This window comes from Cyprinus carpio, chromosome B19 (assembly GCF_018340385.1).
Source record: "Cyprinus carpio isolate SPL01 chromosome B19, ASM1834038v1, whole genome shotgun sequence".
Taxonomy (NCBI): Eukaryota; Metazoa; Chordata; class Actinopteri; order Cypriniformes; family Cyprinidae; genus Cyprinus; species Cyprinus carpio.
Window position 1 is genome coordinate 23253137 of NC_056615.1, and position 25101 is coordinate 23278237.

Sequence of the window (25101 nt, forward strand, 5' to 3'; positions counted from 1 at the left end):
AAACACTAGGAAAATACAAGTATCGGATCTGGACTCTGTATTGGCAGATATTCAATATTTAATGACTTGGATCCGTTTAGGGGCCATCCCTAGCATTTATTGTTTGGATTTCCTGATAAAAATTGTCAGAATTTGAAAGATGAGACTTGTCAACATGGGACATGTCTAGTGAAATTTTATTCACACATCAACTTCAAAAGCATAGACTTAAAGATCAATCTTGGGATTTAAGAACTGATATAGATTGATATATCTCAATGCAATATATATGTACATGTGTACATGTCTATATATTTATAGTTTCACTTTATGTTAGAAGTCTTTGCAGCAGACTGTGTGATGTTTCACACTATTAATTGTACTCCAAAAACACATGTAACTCTTGAATCTACTATAATTAACTTTTTTAAAAAAAAATTTATTTATGTGTTGCTTTCAGCTACATTTGATTGGCCATTAATGGAAAAATAAGCTTTTTTCCCTTCAGATACTGACTGCTGAAGCTAACCAGCCAAACAATGAGCACCTGCTGTAAGCAGCACAAGAGAGATACAAGCAGCTCACACCTTTTATCCAATCAGAAACTGTTCTTTGCGTGTTAGTGTTAAGGTTTGTTGACATATATATAGTGGGTGGTTTTTGTAAGAAGGCTTTTGATTAAAGGGACAGTGTGAAGTCTAGTGTAAGTTAGAAAAATGTCTGAAATTGCTTACAGTAACTTTAAGGAAGCCTGTTAAAAACACTTTATACCACTATGTTCTGAGCTACTATCACACCAACATGTATTCCAGTGTAGAAAAAGTTCTTTGAATGATACCTTCTTAGTGCTAATGAAAGGGGGAGGATGAATACTTGCCTTGGCATAGTGAGGTGGGATGTAATACATTTATTGTCACTTATTTTCTTGCCAATCAGCAAAGATTGTATTAGTAAGGCTCGTTGGCTTCGATATGAGTCAGCGAATTTAGCCTTTTTACTTCCAAATACAGTCTAATTAAGCTAAAAGCTTTACTGGCTCCACCATCCTTTCTTCTTTCTCTCTTTTCTAAACCTTTAACGCCTACCTTCCTGTCTTGCCCCCCTAAGAAGAAGACCAAGGGGGCAAGAGAGGAAACCTGGCACTAATTGGACGTCCCCCTCTAATCTCTGAGCCTAGAATAAGATCAAAGAGGCACCTGGTTTGTGTGACCTATGCTCAGTGTTTTGGCTGAGAGAGTGCGTGACTCAGCTCATATTTTGTGCCTGAGTGCGTTTGCAGGCAAAGCCAAAATTTGAGGAACTTTCACTTCTTGGAAATTGATTGATTGGCTTCTTGGAATTTGGTGAAGATGATAGAAGTTATAGAAATTGGCTGGTCACCAGAGTACAATAAGGTCAAAGAGCGAAAAGCACACCATGTTGCTAATTTCGGCTTGTCGATATGGGATCCGGTTTGGAATTCTGGAGCAGGTGAAAGCAGTTTCTTGGTTCTACTTTACTACTTTGCAATTTAGCTAATGCTTTTATCCAAATTGGCATACAGCACACTTATCCCACAGATAATCATTCTAGACAACTTGGGAAAAGTGCCTTTCCCAAAAATTAAGGTTCTTTAATGGTTTTTGAAGCACTTGGTCTTTGAGTCAATACAGTACTGTATATGATTCTTTAGAAATGAAAATGTGATGATCAGTGCATCTCCAATGACCAATGCTCTCCAATGGCATCAGTTTGTGAAAAATTACTACATTTTTTTTTTCTGACCCCAGGTGTTGTTTCACATCTGCAACATTTGTTGACCAGCCCAGATCTTTAACCAGCAGTATTCTCAGCATACTCCGTTTTTGTTGTTACTTGTCATCTTTGATCTGATCACTTGTCTCTTTGGTCCTCAGGTTATGGCCACGCGGCTCCAGGCACAGACGCTGGAAAGGCATTCTGCATGTTTTACGCGGTGCTCGGGATCCCTCTGACACTGGTGATGTTCCAAAGCCTTGGCGAGAGGATGAACACCTTTGTGAAGTACATGCTGAAGCGCATCAAAAAGTGCTGCGGGATGCGCATCACGGAAGTCTCCATGGAGAACATGGTGACTGTGGGCTTCTTCTCCTGCATGGGAACGCTCTGCATCGGTGCGGCAGCTTTCTCCCACTACGAGGACTGGAGTTTCTTTCAGTCCTATTACTATTGTTTCATAACGCTCACCACCATTGGGTTCGGGGACTTTGTGGCCCTGCAAAAGAACAAAGCTTTGCAGAGAAAGCCCCTCTATGTGGCATTCAGCTTCATGTACATCCTAGTGGGGCTGACAGTCATCGGGGCCTTTCTCAACCTGGTGGTCCTTCGTTTCCTGACCATGAACAGCGAGGACGAGCGGCGGGATGCCGAGGAGAGGGCTTCCCTGGTGGGGAACCGCAGTAGCATGATCATACACATCCAAGAGGACACGCTGCAGAGGAGTCGACGGAGACGAGAACAGCAGCAGCAGTGCTACAGATCCGAGGTCACCGATCTACAGTCCGTTTGCTCCTGCATGCACTACCATTCGCACGAGTTCGGGAGCTCGGTCGGCCTTGGGTTGGGAATGGGAGGAGGAAACAGTGGAGGCGCATTTCCACACCAGAACTCATTCGGCTCCCAGTTGAGCCCTCATCAGTACCATCACTACCACTCGACGGTGTCTTACCGCATAGAGGAGATCTCGCCGAGCACACTGAAAAACAGCATCCTTCCCTCCCCCATCAGCTCCGTCTCGCCCGGGCTGCACAGCTTCACGGAAAACCTCCGGCTGATGAGACGACGCAAGTCCATCTGAGAACCGATGGCACCAACTGAACACACATATCCAATGCTGCTGCTCTACCAAACCTCATTACGCCACTTTTCTCATCATTTTCTGGCTGACGTCGGACCAGCAGGACATTGGATTTCTCGGTGGATATATTGAAACTTTGTTAAAAAGCATGAAGCATGGATATCTATTTTTGCAGAAAACATGGCCTGGGCCTTCTTCGCCCTTTTGAGCAGCACCCAAGTGGATTTGGATATAATACTACCATACTGATATCTTGTCAGATGATGCACACTTGCATTTTGAATAATACAGAAGGAGATAGATATATATATATATAATTTTGTAAGGGACATGTGAAAATGTGTTTTATCAAACAGTGAGCAACCTCTGGCTCTTTCTTGAGATTCAAGTGCCACACCACAGAAGGAGAAATAACGATAAAACTGATTTGAAAAGGACTACACAGTATCAGGTATTGTTTTCTATAAGCAATTCTATTTAAGAAAAATGAGACATTGATTCACATCATGCCAAAATATTGTTGCCAACCATAGCATGTGCATTAGTTGCAGTTTGATGTGCGTCATCGTTTCCGTCAGCCTTTTTGTTTTCCGTTTCTGTTCGTTTAATTTCAACATAAGGTTTTCTGTAAATTGTATGTAGAGACTTTCCAAGTGCGTTATATTTTGAGGAGACAGACGAGCGACAGCAAAAGTCGGTTGTGAGAGGAAAATAATTGCATGTGCTTTGTTTAAACTGGTATGCGTATACTGTAATGAGGCGAAGCGATAGCACTGGATCCAATATTAAAAGCAAATAATCCTTTAAAAAGTATTTTTTTGAAATGAAAGTCAAACTAAACATCCACTAAAACAGGGCCTCACAAATGGGAACGTAACGGCATTGCGGATGATTGTTATTCATCGTTATTTTATATAAACAACAGCACGACTATTATTCCATTGTGAACAATCAGTGTATAATGTATGCTAACCCTAGCAATGATTGCTTTATTCTCGCCCATAACCATGGCATTTATTTGAATGCGACTTATTTAAATGCATCAATAAAGACAGTTATTTATGTATTTTACACTTTGATGATGTCTTAAGAGAATGCCCTGCAATTGAGATGGTATCTCATAGGCCTAAAAATTGCTTTGATGTTGATTGAAAAACATAGTGCAGCTCTATTAGGAACAGTCTGGATGTACTCAACAGTTCTCATTCTCTGCTTGCGGTAGGGAGTGTTTTTGTTCGCTAACCAAATTACATCTCTGATATTACCGCAATCATGTCACTTTTTGGTTTTAAACTAAACCTTTTCAACTCTTTTACTAGGTCTTACTGTATCCTGGATGTAGTATCTGAGTATCTGTGTTACAGTTAGGATCATCCAATAAACCAGAGTTGGAGTCAAGACCAGACCCTACAAGAGATAGACCAAGACTTGACGCTTTGAGGCCCAGAACCAGACCAATACCTGTCCAAGTAATGGACTAAAACAGAGAAAATGCTGAATTTATTGCAGCATTCACATTGTGCAGTGGCTAAGTACCCATTCAAAGCCATAGACGTTTTTTTTTTATGTTCTGTAATCATGAAGGCACCTTGTTGAATGTGGCTATCGTCTTTGTTATGTAAGTTGACACAGATGAAATCTGGACCTAGATGGAGCAATGCAACATGTATGTGGTCTGGATGGGTCTTCAAGACTCCAACTCTGACAATAACTAACTAATAAAATAACATTGCAAATAACAGGGATTTTTTTTTAATGGATGTAGAAGGCTGTAACTGTTTATTTTGTTTAACCAGTTTTTATTGAGAGTTGGTCTCTAATTTCAGTTCTGTTGACCAAATAAATCAGAAGCGGTCAGAGTGGTGACGTTTTTATCTAAAATCCAAGATTTTTAGGCAGACGACCAATAATAAATTAGATGAAATGTGACAGAAAAAGCATGAATCAGTTATTTAAAAATTAGCCAAACGTTTCAGGTGGAAGGTGACTTATGGACTGGACCCTTGCCGATGTTTTCTTGAAAAAAAAATCTTGAATGATTGTCTTGATGTGGATCACTGAGGTATGCAAAGTCCAAAGTGCCCACTAAAGTAATTCGGTTTCAGACAAGACTAATTAATGAGAGAAATTCCCAAGGGACTTCAGCGCTCCCGTGCACTCTTTTAGTCAATTTCCGTGTCTGCCAGCGGGAAGCGGTTTCAGGCTCAAACAGCTCACCCTTCTAATCCCAATCAACTTGACGTCTGACATTCTGGATTTCACAGCATATGTTGCAGCACTCATGTAAATTTATGTAAATCGCTACCATTTTATAATATTGTACAGTGCATATATTGTAAGTAGTTATATCCTTGATAAATTACAAAGGCATATTTTAAACTCAGATGCATTCCCATTTTTACAGCGTTCAGCATACTGTATGTGCCTTGAAGGGGTATCTTTCAAATGTGGAGTTTGTATTTCATTAAGGCACATACTTAAATTCATATTCAGATATAGGATCAAACAAATTAAAATACTTCATTGTTAAAGCAAAAGCTCCCCATGTATTCACATGGAAAACCAAAGCAACTAATCCTCACGAATGCCGCCGCCACCCAAACAATGCACAAGTATGTATTTTAGCATAAACACTGTCTGAAATATGTTCATTGTTTCACTAGCACAACAAAAAGCTTTATTTTTCTCTTTTTATTGGTTGTCACTTTAACCAATGTATGTACATGATAGTTCCTGGGGTCAGGACAGAATAACATGTATTTTACATCAATAAACTGTCCTTGCATTCTATATGTAATAGCCTGATGATAATTACTCAAACAGATGAGCTTGTATGTTTGGATTAGATGAAATGTAATAACTTTATGATTGGCAACACTGACAAATAAATCATATGTATCAAAATCAGTCCACTTTACTTAATTTATAAGAAACATTTATTATTATTATTATTATTATTATTATTATGGGGCAACCTGATTTAAAAGGAATACACGACCCAAAACAAATCGCCAATTTGCTGAAAATGTATTCGTTTCTTTCTTCGCTGGAATAGATTTGGAGAAATTTAGCATTACATCACTTGCTCACCAATGGATCCATTGCAGTGAATGGGTGCCATCAGAATGAGAGTCCAAACAGCTGATAAAAACATCACAATAATCCACACCAATTCAGTCCATTAATTAACATATTTGAAGAGAAAAGCTGAGGGTTTGTAAGAAACAATTCCATCATTTAAGATGTTTTAACCATCACTTCTGGACAAGATTCAGGTCCACAATCCACGATGATGCTTCCTCCAGTGAAAAAGTCCATCCCCTATTGTTCTCTCGCATCAAAATCCACCAACATTTTTATTTAGAACTGTTTTGGACCGCTTTCTCTCATACATGTTGCTTGATCTGTGCATATTTCACTCCTGATTCAAGTGAAAGGATGTTTTCACTGGAGAAAGCAAAAATAAAATAGAGAATTTGTGTTTTAGCTGGAAGCTACAGTGGTCTTAATAATGAATTTATTACAAACATGCAACTTTTCACTTCACAACATGTTAACTGATGGACTGGGCGGTGTGGATTACTTCTGGATTATTGTGATGTTTTTATCAGCGGTTTGGACTCTCATTCTGATGGCACCCATTCACTGCAGAGGATCCATTGGTGAGCAAAAATGTAATGATGAATTTCTCCAAATCTTTTTTGATTAAAGAACAAACTCTGTATATCGATGGCCTAAAAGTGAGTACATTCTCAGCAAATTTCCATTTTTTGGTGAGCTATTCCTTTAATATAAATATGATATAGTCACTTGAGACATTCATAGTGTGACAACTAGCCTCAGGCTCCCCAAATACTTGCTATTTCAGTTTTGCATTTGTAGTTTTATGTCATCTATCAGCAGAAAAACAGCTGGTTTGACCATCTCTTTTTCATTTGTTTACTCTAAGCTTCTACATTTTTTAGAGGAATATTGCACTATTAAATCTGTCTGTCCACCCACAGCAGTGTGATTCACGCTGCAGTATAAATATGATTATTCACAATAATCACCACATGTTGCTCTGTATTCATTTCTACAATAATCTGTTTCTGAAATAGAATGCATTATCAAGGTATCTTTTAAGATCCCACTGCATCAAATAATCTGTGTGACCCTGTCCGACTAAAGAAGGGGATCTGTCATGATACGGATTCAAACTCCAGACTGTCAGAACAACATACTGTTTATTGTTTTAGCCTTTATTGGGAAAACTTGCAATGAGCATTTAAATTTGTTTGTTTGTCTTATTTGTTGTGTGTGCATGACATAATGGGGCCGGCTGACCTCTTCACATGACTGGGGTGAATTAAAAATTTGAATTAAAAAATGTTAACTTCCCTCTTACGCTTACAGAGTGCTCTCTGATTGGCTGAGTTTCTGTATCATATGACAATCTGCATAAACATGCATTGGTTTTATTGGTTATGGAAAAGTATATATACATGCACACTTGTTTTATGTACTGAAAATAGTGTAATTTTAGTATTATTGATAACATTTTTGGATTTTCCTTTTTAAAGGTTTAAAAGTCCTTTTTAATGTCTATATACAGTTCTTTTTCATTTTTATTTCAGTTTTAGTTTGTTGTTTTGTTACATATATACATACAGTAAGGCCTATATATAGTTTTTTATTTTTTTAGTAAGTTATTCATGTTAATCAATAAAAATGAGAAATATTGCTGGTTTTATATATATTAAATCTTATTTTCAGTTGGTGTAACAATGTATTTCATGGTTTTAGTTTTTAGTTACAATAATAACCGCGTCACACTTCCACTAAATAACACAATCAGCGTTCACATCTGTGCACAGAATTTTTTGACAGTTACTTTTGCAAATAATCATGTTGGCAAAGTCTTTTTCTGTTTCCAGTTTCTTGTGTTCCCATATGTGCTCTGGGCCCAAAATTAGTCCGGTTTCTCAGTGCATGATGGGTGGTGAGAGGTGCTGCTATAATAACACCACACAATTCCTCCCACCTTATCTCTCACGTCAGGATTTCTCCAGCAGCTGTCGAGAGCTGTGTATGAGTCCTTTGTGTGCCGTACGGAAAAATCAGTAGAATTCCTCAAGATGCCATTTAAAGTTTAACTATGGTGAATAAATCAAATGCTGTGACATTTATTGCTGTATACAGTCGTTCTGCTGTGGTTATGTACTCTGTACAAATGGAGGATCTCAGAGTAAACAGAAGATCTCATAATGTGATCAACTTAGCAAAACAGCATATCCACAGACAGAGCTGGGTAGTAACTGATTACATGTAATCTGGATTCCGTAATCAGATTCCAAAAATTAAATGAGATTAAATTACATTTTAAATACCTGTAATCAGACAACAGTTAATGTACTTTTCTATGGATTACCTGATTACATATTATTTTCACAATAGCAATAAATTATTCATAATTTATTGATTCTCCTTAATTCCTCTTTTTTTTATCTTTTAATTGTTCCTTTTTAAAATAGCCTACTGCTTATATGCAGTCAGAAAGTCTTCCACTTGTGTGGACATTGACACACATTTTGACACAAAAGGGATTGTTACTTACTGCAATTTGTCTCACGTAATTTGAAATCAGTAATGAATTACAATTTGTAAGTAATCTACCCAGCTCTGCCTACTGCTTATGTTTTATGAAAGTCCATCCTAACCAACATGACTAGATTAGTGTGTGGGTGTGTAGATGTTGGTTAGGTTGGCCTTTTCTGTTGTTGTTAAATTGGGAGACCAGCTAGATCCGATCTTAACCAGACTGAAACACAAGCTAAACCATCTTAAACCAACTAAAATTTGTAAAACTTAGGCTATTTTAATATATATATTTTTTCAGCATGTTTGTCTTTTTATTATTAGGCTACTAATTCACACTTCATTTTCACTCTTGAAACTGTTAACCCTTTGTCATTTAACCCTAGGTTATAACAATCCTCTGATTATTTTATTCATACAAATTCATATTTTATCCTGACCTATTAATTCAGACTGTATTGGCGACAAAATTTGACGTTATCTTCACAACAACTCTTAAAGTGGCCTCATAATCTGTGGTTAAAAACACTTAAACTATCCATAACAGTAGGCCTATACAAAACACTTTTAATATTGAAAATGTGAAACAACATTTTTAACATTTTAACCCTGGTAAAATGTTGCCTAATGCTGCATACCTCTCAAAATCAAATGTAGGATAGTCCTACCTGTATCTCTGACTTCCGACAATAAAGATGTTCCATTAGGCTAGCTGACTCTCAGAAGACATGCAGTACAAAGAAACATGCTAACAGTTGCTTGCAGGTGTTCATTTGTCATCACAGACGTCTTCTTGAAACCAAATTGCAGAGGACAAATGACGCTTTGCAGTGCTAGAACTTCTGCAGGTGTACGATTATCAGCATAGAAGGTAATTTATACACCTGTTTTTATTACCACGTATGAACCTTGACACATTGATGCATTTTATTTGCTCAAAAGTGAATGTTTCTCATTAACACTGTACAGGTGCTGATCATATAATTAGAATATCATCAAAAAGTGGTTTATTTCACTAATTCCATTCAAAATGTGAAACTTATATATTATATTCATTCATTACACACAGACTGATATATTTCAAATGTTTAGTTTTGATGATTATAACTGAACTAAGGAAAATCCCAAATTCAGTATCTCAGAAAATTAGAATATTGTGAAAAGGTTCAATATTGAAGACACCTGGTGCCACACTCTAATCAGCCAATTAACTCAAAACACCTGAAAAGGCATTTAAATAGTCTCTTAGTCTAGTTCTGTAGGCTACACAATCATGGGGAAGACTGCTGACTAGACAGTTGTCCAGAAGACGACGACCATTGACACCTTGCACAAGGAGGGCAAGACATAAAAGGTCATTGCAAAAGAGGCTGGCTGTTCACAGAGCTCTGTGTCCAAGCACATTAATAGAGAGGCGAAAGGAAGGAAAATATGTGGTAGAAAAAAGTGAACAAGCAATAGGAATAACCGCACCCTGGAGAGGATTGTGAAACAAAACCCATTCAAAAATGTGGGTGAGTTTCACAAAGAGTGGACTGCAGCTGGAGTCAGTGCTTCAAGAACCACTACACACAGATGTATGCAAGACATGGGTTTCAGCTGTCGCATTCCTTGTGTCAAGCCACTCTTGAACAACAGACAGCGTCAGAAGCGTCTCGCCTGGGCTAAAGACAAAAAGGACTGGAATGCTGCTGAGTGGTCCAAAGTTATGTTCTCTGATGAAAGTAAATTTGCATTTCTTTTGGAAATCAGGGTCCCAGAGTCTGGAGGAAGAGAGGAGAGGCACACAATCCATGTTGCTTGAGGTCCAGTATAAAGTTTCCACAGTCAGTGATGGTTTGGGGTGCCATGTCATCTGCTGGTGTTGGTTTACTGTGTTTTCTGAAGTCCAAGGTCAACGCAGCCATATACCAGGACGTTTTAGAGCACTTCATGCTTCCTGCTGCTGACCAACTTTATGGAGATGCAGATTTCATTATCCAACAGGACTTGGCACCTGCACACAGTGCCAAAGCTACCAGTACCTGGTTGAAGGACCATGGTATCCCTGTTCTTGCCAGCAAACTCGCCTGACCTTAACTCCATAGAAAATCTATGGGATATTGTGAAGAGTAAGATGCGATATGCCAGACCCAAGAATGCAGAAGAGCTGAAGGCCACTATCAGAGCAAGCTGGGCTCTCATAACACCTGAGCAGTGCCACAGACTGATCGACTCCATGCCACGCCGCATTGCTGCAGTAATTCAGGCAAAAGGATCCCCAACTAAGTATTGAGTGCTGTACATGCTCATACTTTTCATGTTCATACTTTTCAGTTGGCCAAGATATCTAAAAATCCTTTCTTTGTATTTGTCTTAAGTAATATTCTAATTTTCTGAGATACTGAATTTGGGATTTTCCTTAGTTGTCAGTTATAATCATCAAAATTAAAAGAAATAAACATTTGAAATATATCAGTCTGTGTGTAATGAATGAATATAATATACAAGTTTCACTTTTTGAATGAAATTAGTGAAATAAATCAACTTTTTGATATTCTAATTATATGACCAGCACCTGTATATATCACCCTGCTAAAAAAAACTGCCAAAGATACTTCAATAAATAATCTGTGAAAAAAAGGGAGGAAACATGGTCGCTTAAAATACATGTGCACAGAATCTGCTTGTTCAGTAGCTTATAAACACTGCAAATATATTGCATATATAAACATTGCAAATATAAAAGGAGTAAGGCCCGTTCACACCAAGGATGAAAACGAACAATAAAGATGTTATTTTATTTAAAAAGAATAGTCAACAGCACAGGAAAAAAGATAACAACACAGAAGATATGGTTGAAAAACTTTCGTAACCTTATTTTCCAGCCCATGAAGGTTAAAAACATTTACAGCCAATCAGAATCCATCCCGCTTTAACGAACGCGAGCTTTTAAAGCGGCAGACAACAAAACAGAATTTAGCGCAATGAAAATAAACACGTTATTGTGCGTTTCTATGGGTGTTAATGTAATTATCGTTCTTGGTGTGTACGGCCTTAAATATATACAGTAGACTGTGCAGAGATAAAAGATAGTTAGTGTGGATCTACTGTAGTGTGATGTAAGTGAGAGCAAACCTGGCTTATACACAGTAGAGCTAACAGAGGCAACATCACATGAAGAATAGTGAAGGAGCAAGACTTTAAGAGCGAGAGAGAAGGAGTTGAATATGCCTGTGAATTTCACCACAACTAAGCCTATTTGTGGAAACCACACTGACATCTTGAGTAGAAGAATATGATTCTGTCATTTTCCTTCCAATAAAAGAGTTTGCCTGTGTTTTAGTGAGTGAGAACAGACTGCGTTTGTTCCAGACAGGGAGCTACTACAGCTCCAAGTTTTTATTAGCACATGTATATTTCATCATGCATATTTCAGCACAGTAAAACTTTAATAAAAAAGATAGATCTGGGTGACCATATGTCCTCTTTTTACCCGGACAAGTTTGGGCATTGTTTGCCTACTGTCATGCTCTCTACGGTCATTATACTGTATGCATGCATTATTTTTTATATTTCACAGTTTGGACTATTTTCTTTTTTGCAATCCTGAGAAATTGAAATTGAGTTGAGAGAGGAAAAAGTACAAATTATGATAAAAATTATTATTATTATTATTATTATTTTTAATCCCGTGGCATAAACAAGCTTTCATAGGCTATGTGTTGTCATCGGTAAATGTAAAGTCAAGTTTGATTTTTTTTTTTTTACTTTAAAGTAACATGCATGAGGAATCATTCACAATAAGACCTTAAAAACTTAAATGAACTTACAGTAGAAAATATATACAGTCAATTTAGATTTTATGTTGACTTATCTTCGTGGTCCAGAGTGCAACAGAATCTATGGCACAGTATGTTTTTCTACAGAGCTGATTTCTAATGCTACTGACGCAATGCGCTGTCATTGGTAACGCAGTACATTAGCTAATGTTCTAGCAAATAGATATTCTTTTCACTCTTTTTCCCGGTTCCCCGTAAGGTTGCAGTTCCGCGTCCTCTATGACATCAGCATCCCCAGTGTTTCGTAGGTCTACAGCTGGATGCCGGACTTTATTGAGTAGGTGGAAGCAAATGTTCTGCGGCCCTATTCATCTCCCACGGCTCCTCACTAATTAAGCTGTCAGGCTGCTGTTTGAGGCCGGGGGAGAGCGACAGCATAAGAGCAGTGGTGGAGGGAGGCTGGATCTCTGGCGCTGGATCCAGCCTGTAATTTAAACGCAGCTCAAAAGAGCTTCAGCACCCATGCAGCCAAGCCACCCGAGGAGCGGAGCTAACCTCTCTCTTTATATGTCACTGATATGAACGGCCTGTCTAATATGCAGGTGCTGAGAGAGAGATATTAGGGAAGCGTATGTACACATGCATGTGCTACATAATGCATATGCACATAAAGTGAGAGCCGAAAGTCAGAGATCACACTGAAAAGCTGTGATTTAAAAAGGGGGGAAAAAAAAGTAAAAATTTTATTATTTAAAAAAAAAAAATATTTTTTTCACAGTGTGTGTGTCAGTGTGTGTGTGTGTGTGTGTGTGTGACCCTGGACCACAAAACTATTCATAAGTCGCTCTGATATATTTTTAGAATTTAATAGCCAAAAAACATTGTATGGGTCAAAATTATAGTTTTTTCCTTTATGCCAAAAATCATTAGAATATTAATTAAAGATCAGGTTCCATGAAGATATTTTGTACATTTCCTACCATAAATACACAGTAAAAAATGATTGTGATTTTAACAGTAAAAGACTGTAAAAATGCTACAGTAAAAACCCATTAATAATTTATCATCAATAATCCACAATACAAAAAAAAAATAACAACAATAACAACAAAAAAAACAATACATAAAAAAAAATACTAAAAAAATGTTATTGTTTTTGGAAGTGAAAAAGAAAAAGTCATTGTACAATTTACAGTGAAAAACTGTAAATTGACACTCCCAGAATTCCCTGCATGACACTTCATATTTTATTATTATTATTTTTTTTTTTCGTTTCTTCTTAGTTTTTTCTTATTAGTTGTGTACACTGGGGTTTTATCTTACATCTAATGTTGTTAAATTAATGTTTATTGCATTATTTCAGTATCATGTGTGTTACCATGATGGTTGTGTAGTGTTTGTGTGAATGACTGTGCGCCTTCTCTGGCTCTCTCTATCTCTCTCTCTATCTCTCTCTCTATCTCTCTCTATCTATCTATCTATCTATCTATCTATCTATCTATCTATCTATCTATCTATCTATCTATCTATCTATCTATCTATCTATCTATCTATCTTAGTATATCCCTTCTCAGCTTGTGGAAGAGCTGTTTGTGCTGAGTTTTGATTCATCATGTGACTTTCTCATCACCACCTTCTTTTGGTGGTTATCATTATTAAAGTGAAAGTGAAAAGTGACAATGAAAAATTACAATGGTTCAAAACAGATATAAATACTTCAATATGCCGGTTTATTAACATTACTTCAGTAAATGAAATACATTTTTTTTTATTGTGAATTTAACTTAAGTCTGAAAAGGCTAAAATGTTGCTACCATATTTTTAACTGCGAAATTCTGGCAACCACAGCTGCCGGTATTTTACCATAAATGTCACAGTTTTTTTTTTTTTTTTTTTTTTACAGTGTACATTAAAACTGAATTTTTGATTAGTAATATGCATTGCTAAGAACTTCATTTGGACAACTTTAAAGGACGATTTTCCCAATATTTTGATTTTTTTGCACCCTCAGATTCCAGATTTTCAAATAGTTGTATCTCGGCCAAATATTATCCTATCCTAACAAACCTTACATCAATGACTGGTTTACATATATATATATATATATAATATATATATATATATATATTATTTTTAAAATATTATAAATATAGTCAAATATAAATTCTGTAATATAATTTAAATGTATATTATTTAGGTATGTATTAGATTTAGAATTATAATATTATACAAATAAATCTTTCACAATGCAATGTTATGCAAGTTATAAAGTGAGTGTGTGAGTGTGTTTTGCACTAATTAGTTTGTCCACAAGGTGGCATCGCTGGCCCGGGCCGTGGTTTCGCAGCCGAAAAGGAAGAGCGGGAACAACAACTCCTACCGGAGACCGCAACATCAATAAACGGCAGCGCTGACAAGCACTTGTGTGAGGGTGATGAGAACTCTAGTTTAAACGAGTATAAAGACAGTGTTATCGGTCATAACTTCTGGCGAGAAATAGTGCAGACACTGAACGAAGATGATTATCACATGGAGTACAGTTTGAAAGGCTGTGCGTTCGGCTGTTCGCATATGGAGCCGCTTCAGACTCAGACTAGCTCTTCATCTGACAAAAACACACAAAATACATTTTATAGTTTATGCGAAGATTGTTTCAAGTTCACTTAAATTAAAAGTTATATCTTTCAGAGCCTACTAAATGTTAAAAATAATGTCTTTCAATTATACTGTAAATAATTATGTTGAATGGTTATAACTAATGGCTAAAATTGAGGTGAAAATGCATTTAATAGAGACGTCAGTAGCAGTATTGGTATCAGAAATACTGGCCTTTGTTAATAATAGGCTACTTTGTAAAGAGAAGCCATTAAACATTTAAAATATACCACCTTTAGGTTGTTTCTACATTAATTTGGAGATTCAATGTGATTAATTACAGAAAGATGTGCGATTAATTAGTTGTTGTTGTTTTTAATCGACTGACAGACAATACCAATATTTTTAAAGATTTTAGTATTGGTAATATTAGTTGATTTTAAATTTAATTTCTAATTTTATAGGCCCCCAGAAAGAGATCGGGATGGGCCCCTCCCCCTTGGCCACCTTAAAATTTTTAATTCAATAATCCTGCCCTCAAATAAAACTAACTGAGTAGCCCTGGTTTAGAGCATTCAAACACAAGACGTGGAAAAGCTCAACTGAGTACTCGCGCGCCGTGTTCAGTGCGCACACAGAGAGCCGTGTCTCAAAGACAGCAACACTGAACCGATGTCTCCTTCACGTCCTCCTGCACCTGAACGAACAAATACAAATCACAGTTTAAACATGCAAACAGAAAAAAAAAGATGTGAAAGAGCCCAATTCACCACCCGCGCGTGGTGTTCTGTGCACACAGGGCGCACACAGAGAGACCAGTCTCAAAGCGCTAGTACACTGAATTTGCCTCTTCTTGCTCTTGTACCAACAAATACATGCAAAATGATGTCAAAATACCCGTCTTGGAGAGTATCCTTAAAAAACGGTCGGTTATGTCTTAAGTGAAAGTAATCGGTGGAGAAAGAAATCGGATGTTATAATGGATCATTATAATGGATGCATTGTCTCTTAAAGTGACCGCGCCTAATTTACTAGCTGCTGTCGGTGTCCTTAATGTTGATCCAAGAAAATTAAAGAAAGAAAATCACTCACTGCTCTTGACTGAATTACTTTGTAGATTAAACAAGAATTAATCCACAAACCAATTTTTTTTTTACTAGTGGGTGCAGGACACTATAGTTAATTTTTGTAAGTGAGTATAGAAAAATAAAGTAAACTGCAACATATTATACCCAAAAATTCTTCATGGACTACCAGTAAAATTGATAAAAAAATTTGGGACCAAAAATTATTTAGACACTTTGCCCTGACCATGTTTTGCTTAAGTGTTTTTTTTTTTTTAATTTAATCGCTAATGCAAACTTTTTACACAGACTGAAAAAAATTAAGCATTGCTTGGTAATTGGTCAACAAAGTATTGATAGTTGTGTAAATATTGTCATACTAACAGTTGTCTGACGTTTTGGTTGATTGTAATCTGCTATCAAAGTTATCTGACATTATCAAGATGAATTTGTTCTGACACAGTTTAACTCTGAATTCGTGTCATATTTTTATTACCATTTTCTAAACTATAGCAAATAAACAGTGATAATGTGAGAAACGTTGAAGGTGTCTGAATAAATTTTGGTCTGACTGTATATTTAATTTTTATAGTGAAGACAATGTAGTGCTATTTTACATTTGATTATTCGGTTTCTATACCTGGACACCTAGAAACTTGAAAAAATGTAAACATTGTGTAAATAGCTTAAATAAATAAATAGAACGAACAAACAAATTAAACAATTTCAAACAGGGCCCACTGGTACAACCTGCACTAGGGCCCTGCAAACCCCAGCTTCGGCCCTGTATATATATATATATATATATATATATACACACACACACACACACACACACACACACACACACACACACATACATACATTAGTTTCATAAGCTATTTAAATAATAAAGAGTAATGAAAAATACACTTGGGCATTCTGGGACAAAATGAATCCACCTTCATCAAAAATTACATGGGTCTTAATTCTAGCCAAGAGTACAGGCTGTTCTTTCATTTTACAGAATATCCTTTTGCACAAGATTGCCATTATGTCAAATAAATTATGTTTGCATATAAGAAAGCATTCAGATGTGCTGCAGTAAATCCCAAAATATTGAATCTCTAAAAAACAAACCACATTGATGTTTTGGTCAGTCATTCAGAGTTTATTACATTCTCTCCTAACAAAATCAATGTGCTAAACTATTTATGTGGGGTGGATTAAAGTAATAATTTACCCCAAAATATGCTGTTATGATTATTTGTTCACCCTCATATTTGTGGTGCTTTAGGATTGAAACAGGTGAAAGCACTGTGGAACAGTGGGCATCTAAATTCCCTCAAATAAATGGTGGTCAGTGACCCCTCCATGGGAGACTGTGAGTAAATGTGAGCACTTTTGTCCATCGTGGGTCTGTCTGGAGAACCACAGAGCCAACCGTCACAAACCTGGTGAGATTCTCGTCTTTGCTGTAATAACCTCTTTTTCTCTTTGCACTACAGGTGTTTGACATTTCAGGAGAAACAACTTCAGGCCGAGACATGTACAATAAACTAGTATTTTTCTCTATTAGGATGGCTGGAAACATCTTGAGAAAGCTGCAAGAACAACTCGGAGACACAAAATCTTACGTTTTGCATCTGGTGATAAAGGAAAATTGGACAAATTGTCACAGCTTGTTACATTTTTAGGTATGGAATGACAGCTTAGAATTATACTAAACATTCACATTTTTTGTGTTGTCTTATCTCAGATCAAGCACATTTTTCATCTGGTGAATGAGAAAATAGGTAAAAAAAAAAAAAAAAAACCTCCATATACTTGGGCCAGTAAGGAACAATTTACCAACACCCTAGCAACCACAGCTGATAGCCTTAGTAACATTCTAACAATCACCCAGATCACCTCAGTGGCCACTTCCAGACACCTTGGACATGCTAGCAACCACTTAGCAACACCCTGACAGCTACCCGTGTGTGCTTCCGGCTTTGCTACCGTTCGGACGTTCTAGCTTACTGCTCTGCGCTTTGCTTCTTATTTCTGTACTTTTCTCAGATTTTTCTAAGATTTTTACTTCAGCAGATCAGCACAGTGCTCAAACAACAGATTTTTGGCACAAACACTAAAACTAAAAACTCTTTGGGACTGGAATTATACTACAAAAAGAAGACTTTGCCTCCCACTGCCAGCAGCTTACATTCCGGAGACGGGAAAACAACTGCCTACATTCAAACAGAAGAGAGAGAAAATGCCTCCTGTTGAATATACTTGTTGCATAAACTGCTGCAAAAACTTCTACAAAGGATTGTGGTTCTTGAAACAAAGTTACTTGCTGGACTTCCAAAACAGGCGGAACACTCAGCAGACCGTCGTCATGGACCCTCTCAGCATACAGCCGGTGAGTCCCATGAATCTTCTGAATCTCAACAGTTTATACCAAGTGTAGAGGAACAAGCCGAAACTGATCGCCACACTAATCGATGGCACAAACAGGGAGCGAGACCCAAAGGAACACAAGACATCAGATTGTCACGAGTTTCTCGTATTGCTGCTGTAGCATCCTCTACCCCAGATTCGACTATTACAAGGCTTGTGAATACTGGTATTCTGCCACCCCCTATACATCTTGAGAACAGATTTGAAGCATTAATGAATGCGGGTGAGGAATCCCCAAATGTGATTAAACATGTATCGGATCAGCCAGCAGCTAACACTGCTACTAACAGGCGCTCAAGGTCGAGCAGACAGCGGCATTCAGCTCAGAGCGCAGCCGAGCCCAGGACTCTGATAGTGGGTGACTCTATTATCAGAAACATCAGTAGCAGGACTACAACAACATGCTGCCTTCCTCAAGCAACGGTTTCTGATGTGAACAAGGAACTTCAGAACATTCTGATGAAGCACAAGACTGCAAATCGAATCATCATCCATGTGGGGAAGAATGATATTCGGAAAGAGCAGTCAGAACTCCTTAAGAAGGACTTCAGTGAACTCTTTGAAACACTTCGAAGACTCAAAGTTCAGTCGTTCATCAGTGGACCACTTCCAGCAAGGGGAACAAATATGTTTTTCACGGTTGCTTGGGCTGAACACATGGCTACAAAGATCTTGCAATATAAAAGGAGTAAATTTCATCGACACCTTCAATCTGTTCTGGGGCCATAGACAACTGTTTTTAAACCGGATGGCCTCCACCCTAACAAACTTGGAGCTAGAGTGCTTAAGGACAATTTCTACTTCTGCTTACGCCATCCTTCAGCAGAGTATGTCAATTCATTCAGCACACACACACCAGGTCCGAGTCATCATGTGGTTGACATATCCCACAAGGACACTGATAACACCACCCAGCCACAACAAGCACTTCTGATGGACACTATCCCGGCTGAGCCCTGCCCACAGAGCTCCTCACAGACAGACTGTGATGTATCAAAACAGATACAAGACTCAGCACCCAAGGACGACCTTCTGGAAAACAGCCAGGGAAGCCAGGACAACATATCACAGTCACTGGAAACACCAGAGACACAGCCCCTCTCACCGGACACATTATCCCTCTCTCCAGCATCTCCACTTCTGTGCTTCTCACAGAAAATGGAGGAATTGGTGTATGGTGGGACTCAACTCTCTCACTCATTCGCTGCAAGCCCGCAAAATATCACCAAAAAAAAACGGCGGGCCCCCCAACCACCAAAGCCTGTGGGCCCTGCTCCTGTGAGAGCCCTCCGACCGCTGCCACAACGCCAGGGCCCAAACCCTCCATCTGCTGTAGGTGAACCAAAAACAACTGATAGCAGCTCTCAGTGATATGTGTCGGGACCCTGCTATAATAGCAGCAACATTCACAAATGTTTACAGAAACAAGCGGGAACCCAGCGTGCCTGTAGCTTTCTATATTTCAGTTTTATCACGTGATAGAAAGTCTAAGGTCTTTTCAAGCTCAAGGGCAAACTCATCGAATCTGCGACCTATAATGCATCAAACTAAGATTGATATAAAGACACAAAGTACTGCCATCAAGTTGGCATTTTTAAACATTCGCTCACTAAAAAATAAATCATTTCTAATCAATGACTTTATAACCACAAACAATCTGGATTTTATGTTTCTAAATGAAACATGGCTAGAAGACAGCTGCAGTGCAACAGTCCTCAATGAAGCAGCCCCTCCTAACTTTACTTTCATGAGTGTCTGCAGGACTGTTAGGAGAGGTGGAGGTGTAGCTGCTCTATTTAAAGATGTCTATCAATGCAAGCAAATGTCATTTGGTCAGTACTTGTCTTTTGAATATCTAGGGATTGTGCTGAAAGGTGCTCCACGCATTCTGTATATCATTATTTACAGGCCTCCAAAATACTCTCCAGCCTTTGTTGAAGAGGTCACAGAAATGCTATCAATGATTTCCTCAGAGTTTGACTGTTTTGCTATTGCAGGGGATTTTAATATTCATACAGATAATGCAGAAAACAAAATTACAAAAGAAATGATAACGGTTCTAAACACTTTTGACCTGATTCAGCATGTGCATGGACCCACACACAAAGGTGGACACACTCTAGATTTAATCATCAGTAGGGGTCTAAACATTTCATCCATTGTTATTAAGGACGTAGCACTATCTGATCACTTCTGTATTTTCTTTGATATATTGATCTCTGCTACCAATGAATCTAGATCTGTCTCTGTCAGAAGGAGATGCATTAACGATAACACTAGTGTGCGGTTTATGGAGGCTATATCTCTAACACCAAGCATTTCTGCAGACTCTGTTGATATTCTCCTTGATTCCTTTAACTCAAAAGTTAAGAATGTTATTGATGATATTGCTCCAATAATAGTCAGTAAGAAAACAAACAGACAGAAATCAGTTTGGAGAAGATCAACAGCAGTTCAGACTATGAAAAGACAATGCAGAAAAGCCGAGCAGATGTGGCGGAAGACGAAACTTGAAATTCACTATAGCATTCATAAAGACAGCCTTCATGCTTTTAATGTGAAACTAGCCACAGCTAGACAGAATTTATTCTCAAACCTTATAAACAGTAACATAAACAACACTCGTACTCTTTTTGCCACTGTTGAGAGACTGACAAACCCCCCAAGTCAGATTCCCAGTGAAATGCTCTCAGTTACCAAATGCAATGAGTTTGCTTCCTTCTTTTCTGAGAAGATCATTAATATCAGGAAGGCAATTAGCACATCCTCAAGTAATGCAGAGGTCAGACAGATCTGGACGCAATATCAAAAAGATACTATGTCTATTTTTGAAGCAATTGATAGCAAAATTTTGGAAGAAATAGTGCAGCACCTAAAATCGTCAACCTGCGATCTTGACACACTTCCCACATCTTTTTTCAAAAGTGTGCTTAACTGTTTAGAAGCAGATCTCTTAGAAGTGGTGAACGCCTCACTTCTCTCTGGGACATTTCCAAACTCCCTGAAAAATGCAGTTGTAAAGCCCCTCCTGAAAAAGAGCAATCTTGATAACACCATTCTGAGCAATTATAGACCAATATCTAATCTTCCTTTTATAGGCAAAATTATAGAAAAGGTAGTTTTTAATCAGCTGAACAAATACTTAAACTCAAATGGATACCTGGACAATTTTCAATCTGGTTTTCGACTGCATCACAGCACAGAGACAGCGCTCATTAAGATAATAAATGATATTCGCTTAAATTCTGACTCTGGCAAAATATCAGTGCTGGTATTGCTAGATCTCAGTGCTGCGTTTGACACTGTCGATCATAACATACTACTAGAGAGACTGGAAAACTGGGTCGGGCTTTCTGGGATGGTACACAAATGGTTCAGGTCATACTTAGAAGGGAGAGGTTATTATGTGAGTCTAGGAGAGCATAAGTCTAAGTGGACGTCCATGACATGCGGAGTCCCACAAGGCTCAATTCTGGCACCGCTCTTGTTTAGCCTGTATATGCTCCCACTAAGTCAGATAATGAGAAAGAACCAAATTGCCTATCACAGCTATGCTGATGATACCCAGATTTACCTAGCCTTATCGCCAAATGACTACAGCCCCATTGACTCCCTCTGCCAATGTATTGATGAAATTAATAGTTGGATGTGCCAGAACTTTCTTTCAGTTAAACAAGGAAAAAACTGAAGTTATTGCATTTGGAAACAAAGATGAAGTTTTCAAGGTGAATGCATACCTTGACTCAAGGGGACAAACAACTAAAAATCAAGTCAGGAATCTTGGTGTGATTCTGGAGACAGACCTTAGTTTCAGTAGTCATGTCAAAGCAGTAACTAAATCAGCATACTATCATCTAAAAAACATTGCAAGAATTAGATGTTTTGTTTCCAGTCAAGACTTAGAGAAACTTGTTCATGCCTTTATCACCAGCAGGGTGGACTATTGTAATGGTCTCCTCACCGGCCTTCCCAAAAAGACCATTAGACAGCTGCAGCTCATCCAGAACGCTGCTGCCAGGATTCTGACTAGAACCAGAAAATCTGAGCATATCACACCAGTCCTCAGGTCCTTACACTGGCTTCCAGTTACATTTAGGATTGATTTTAAAGTACTTTTACTCGTTTATAAATCACTCAATGACCTAGGACCAAAATATATTGCAGATATGTTCACTGAATATAAACCTAACAGACCACTCAGATCATTAGGATCGAGTCAGTTAGAAATACCAAGGGTTCACACAAAACAAGGGGAGTCCGCCTTTAGTTACTATGCCCGCCCGCAGTTGGAATCAGCTTCCAGAAGAGATCAGATGTGCTAAAACATTAGTCACATTTAAATCTAGACTCAAAACTCATCTGTTTAGCTGTGCATTTGTTGAATGAGCAATGTGCGATGTCCGAATTGATTGCACTGTATTTTACATATTCACTATATATTCTATGTAAAATCATTTTCTATTTTTAACTGTTTTAAATTCATTTTAAATACGTCAATTTTTAAATCATTTCCAATGTTTTAAAATTGCCTGTTTTATGTTTTTAAAATTGCTTGTTTTATTTTTGTTATTATTTTTCTTCATGATTATTTTACCTTCTTTTATGTAAAGCACTTTGAATTACCATTGTGTACGAAATGTGCTATATAAATAAACTTGCCTTGCCTTGCCTTGCCTTACCCAGAACCCCTTAGCAACACCCTGGCAACCACCTAGAACACCCTAGCAATTACTAAACAGCACCAATATAGCAACACCATTGCAACCACCCAGAACACTTGAGCAACATTCTGGCAACCACCAAGAACAACTTAGCAACATCCTGGCAACCACCCAGGACACCATAGCAACACCCTGGCAACCACCTAGAACACCTTAGTGACTACTAAACAGCACCCATGTAGCGACACAATTGCAACCACCCAGAACACTTGAGCAACAATCTGGCAACCACCAAGAACACCTTAGCAACATCCTGGAAACCACCCAGGACACCTTAGCAACACCCTGACAACCACCTAGAACACCTTAGCGACTAATAAACAGCACCTACTGTATGCAGTGACACCATTGCAACCTCCCAGAATACTTAAGCAATACTCTGGCAACTACCAAGAACACCTTAGCAACATCTTGGCAACCACCAAGAACACCTGAGCAACATCCTGGAAACTACCCTGAACATCTGAGCAATACCCTGCTAACCACCTAGGAACACCTTGGCGACTACTAAACAGCACCCATGTAGTGACACCATTGCAACCACCCAGAGCACTTGAGCAACAATCTGGCAACCACCAAGAACACCTGAGCAACATTCTGGAAACCACCCAGGACACCTTAGCAACACCCTGACAACCACCTAGAACACCTTAGTGACTAATAAACAGCACCTACTGTATGTAGTGACAGCATTGCAACCTCCCAGAACACTTAAGCAATACTCTGGCAACTACCAAGAACACCTTAGCAACATTCTGGCAACCACCAAGAACACCTGAGCAACATCCTGGAAACTACCCTGAACATCTGAGAAACACCCTGGTTACCACCTAGGAACATCGTAGCAACTACTGAGCAGCACTCTGACAAACACTTAGCAACACCCTTGCAGCCAACCAGAACACCTAGGCAACACACTGCCAAATACTCAGAACACTTTAGCCACACCCTGGCAACCACATAGCAACAACCTAACAACCACTGAGCCACACTCATTTTAAAGATTTTTAAATCAGCAAAATGTAAGTATGGACATTTGATGTAGTGTTCACTTGTGTTGGCTTTGAAGCGAATGTGTACTTGCTAGTTTCTCAGAGCCCAAAAATAGAGCAAAAATAAAAATAGAGAAAGGAAGTGCCCACAAAAGCGGCATTATCAGCTGCTTCCATCTGAACACACATCTGTGAGCGAGCGGATCAGGACAGATGGATATGGCTGCCTTGAAGGCCTGGGGTTTCAGGCAGATTGTTACAATTCTTCAGCAGATATGAGAGTCTGTGCGGCGCTGATTCTCGTTAAGCCCATTGCCCTTTTGAAACCAATTTTGGCGTCTCTGCACCCATGCCTGTATGAATATGTGGTCAGCTTGCTTTTTCCGGTGCTTGGTTTGGGTCTGGATTACGACAGCACTTTCCCTGCTCTGGGTCACCGGGATCAGCCTCACTCAACAGCACAGCCATACATATAATCCCATCAGCCCCAGCAGGGAAGAAGAGGATTTCAGGGTGACTATGAGGACTTGGACAGAAGATTAGGCCACTGAATATCTCATTCCACCTCACAAATGGAGAGTAAGATCATCAAATCAGGGATCATTTGCTTGCTTTACATTTCCACATGTGTAGATTTAGAGTTTATCTGTGGTTTTTAGCCAGGGAGTTTAGAAGTGTCAGAAAAATGCTGAATAATTTGCCAAAATGTGCTGTATACATTGTCAAAAAAAATAAAAAAATAAAAAAATAAATATTAATAACAGTACCAAATTGTACCTTAAGGGGTACAACAGCTTATCATTGGGACAGCACTAGTACACTAGTACCCACAAAGGGATACATTTGTACCTTATTTATCCCTAAAGGGTTAATAATAGTACCAAATTGTACCTTTAGGAGTGCAACAGTTTGTAACTGGGACACCGTTTTACCTTGTTTACCCGTAAAGGGTTAATAATAGTACAAAATTGTACCTTTAGGGGTACAGCAGCTTGTTACTAGGGCAGTACCCTGAAAGGGACACATACTGTATGTATCTTCTTTATCTGGAAAGGGCTGAAAATGGTACCAAATTGTACCTTTAGGGGTACAAAAGCTTGTTGCTGGGACAGTACTGCCCCAGTTACAAAATTGTTGTATCCCTAAAGGTACAATTTAGTACTATTATTAACCCTT

General features: G+C 38.3%; 1 protein-coding gene across 1 annotated transcript in view; it reads left to right on the plus strand.

The window, feature by feature from the left end:
- Window positions 1–7285, plus strand: part of LOC109102835 (potassium channel subfamily K member 9-like) — a 46708-nt gene extending 39423 nt beyond the window's left edge. The window contains 1 exon segment of the mRNA XM_042745223.1: window positions 1875–7285. Within this exon segment, the coding sequence (XP_042601157.1) occupies window positions 1875–2794 (920 nt within the window). The 3' untranslated portion in view covers window positions 2795–7285.
- The last annotated feature ends 17816 nt before the right edge of the window (window positions 7286–25101 follow it).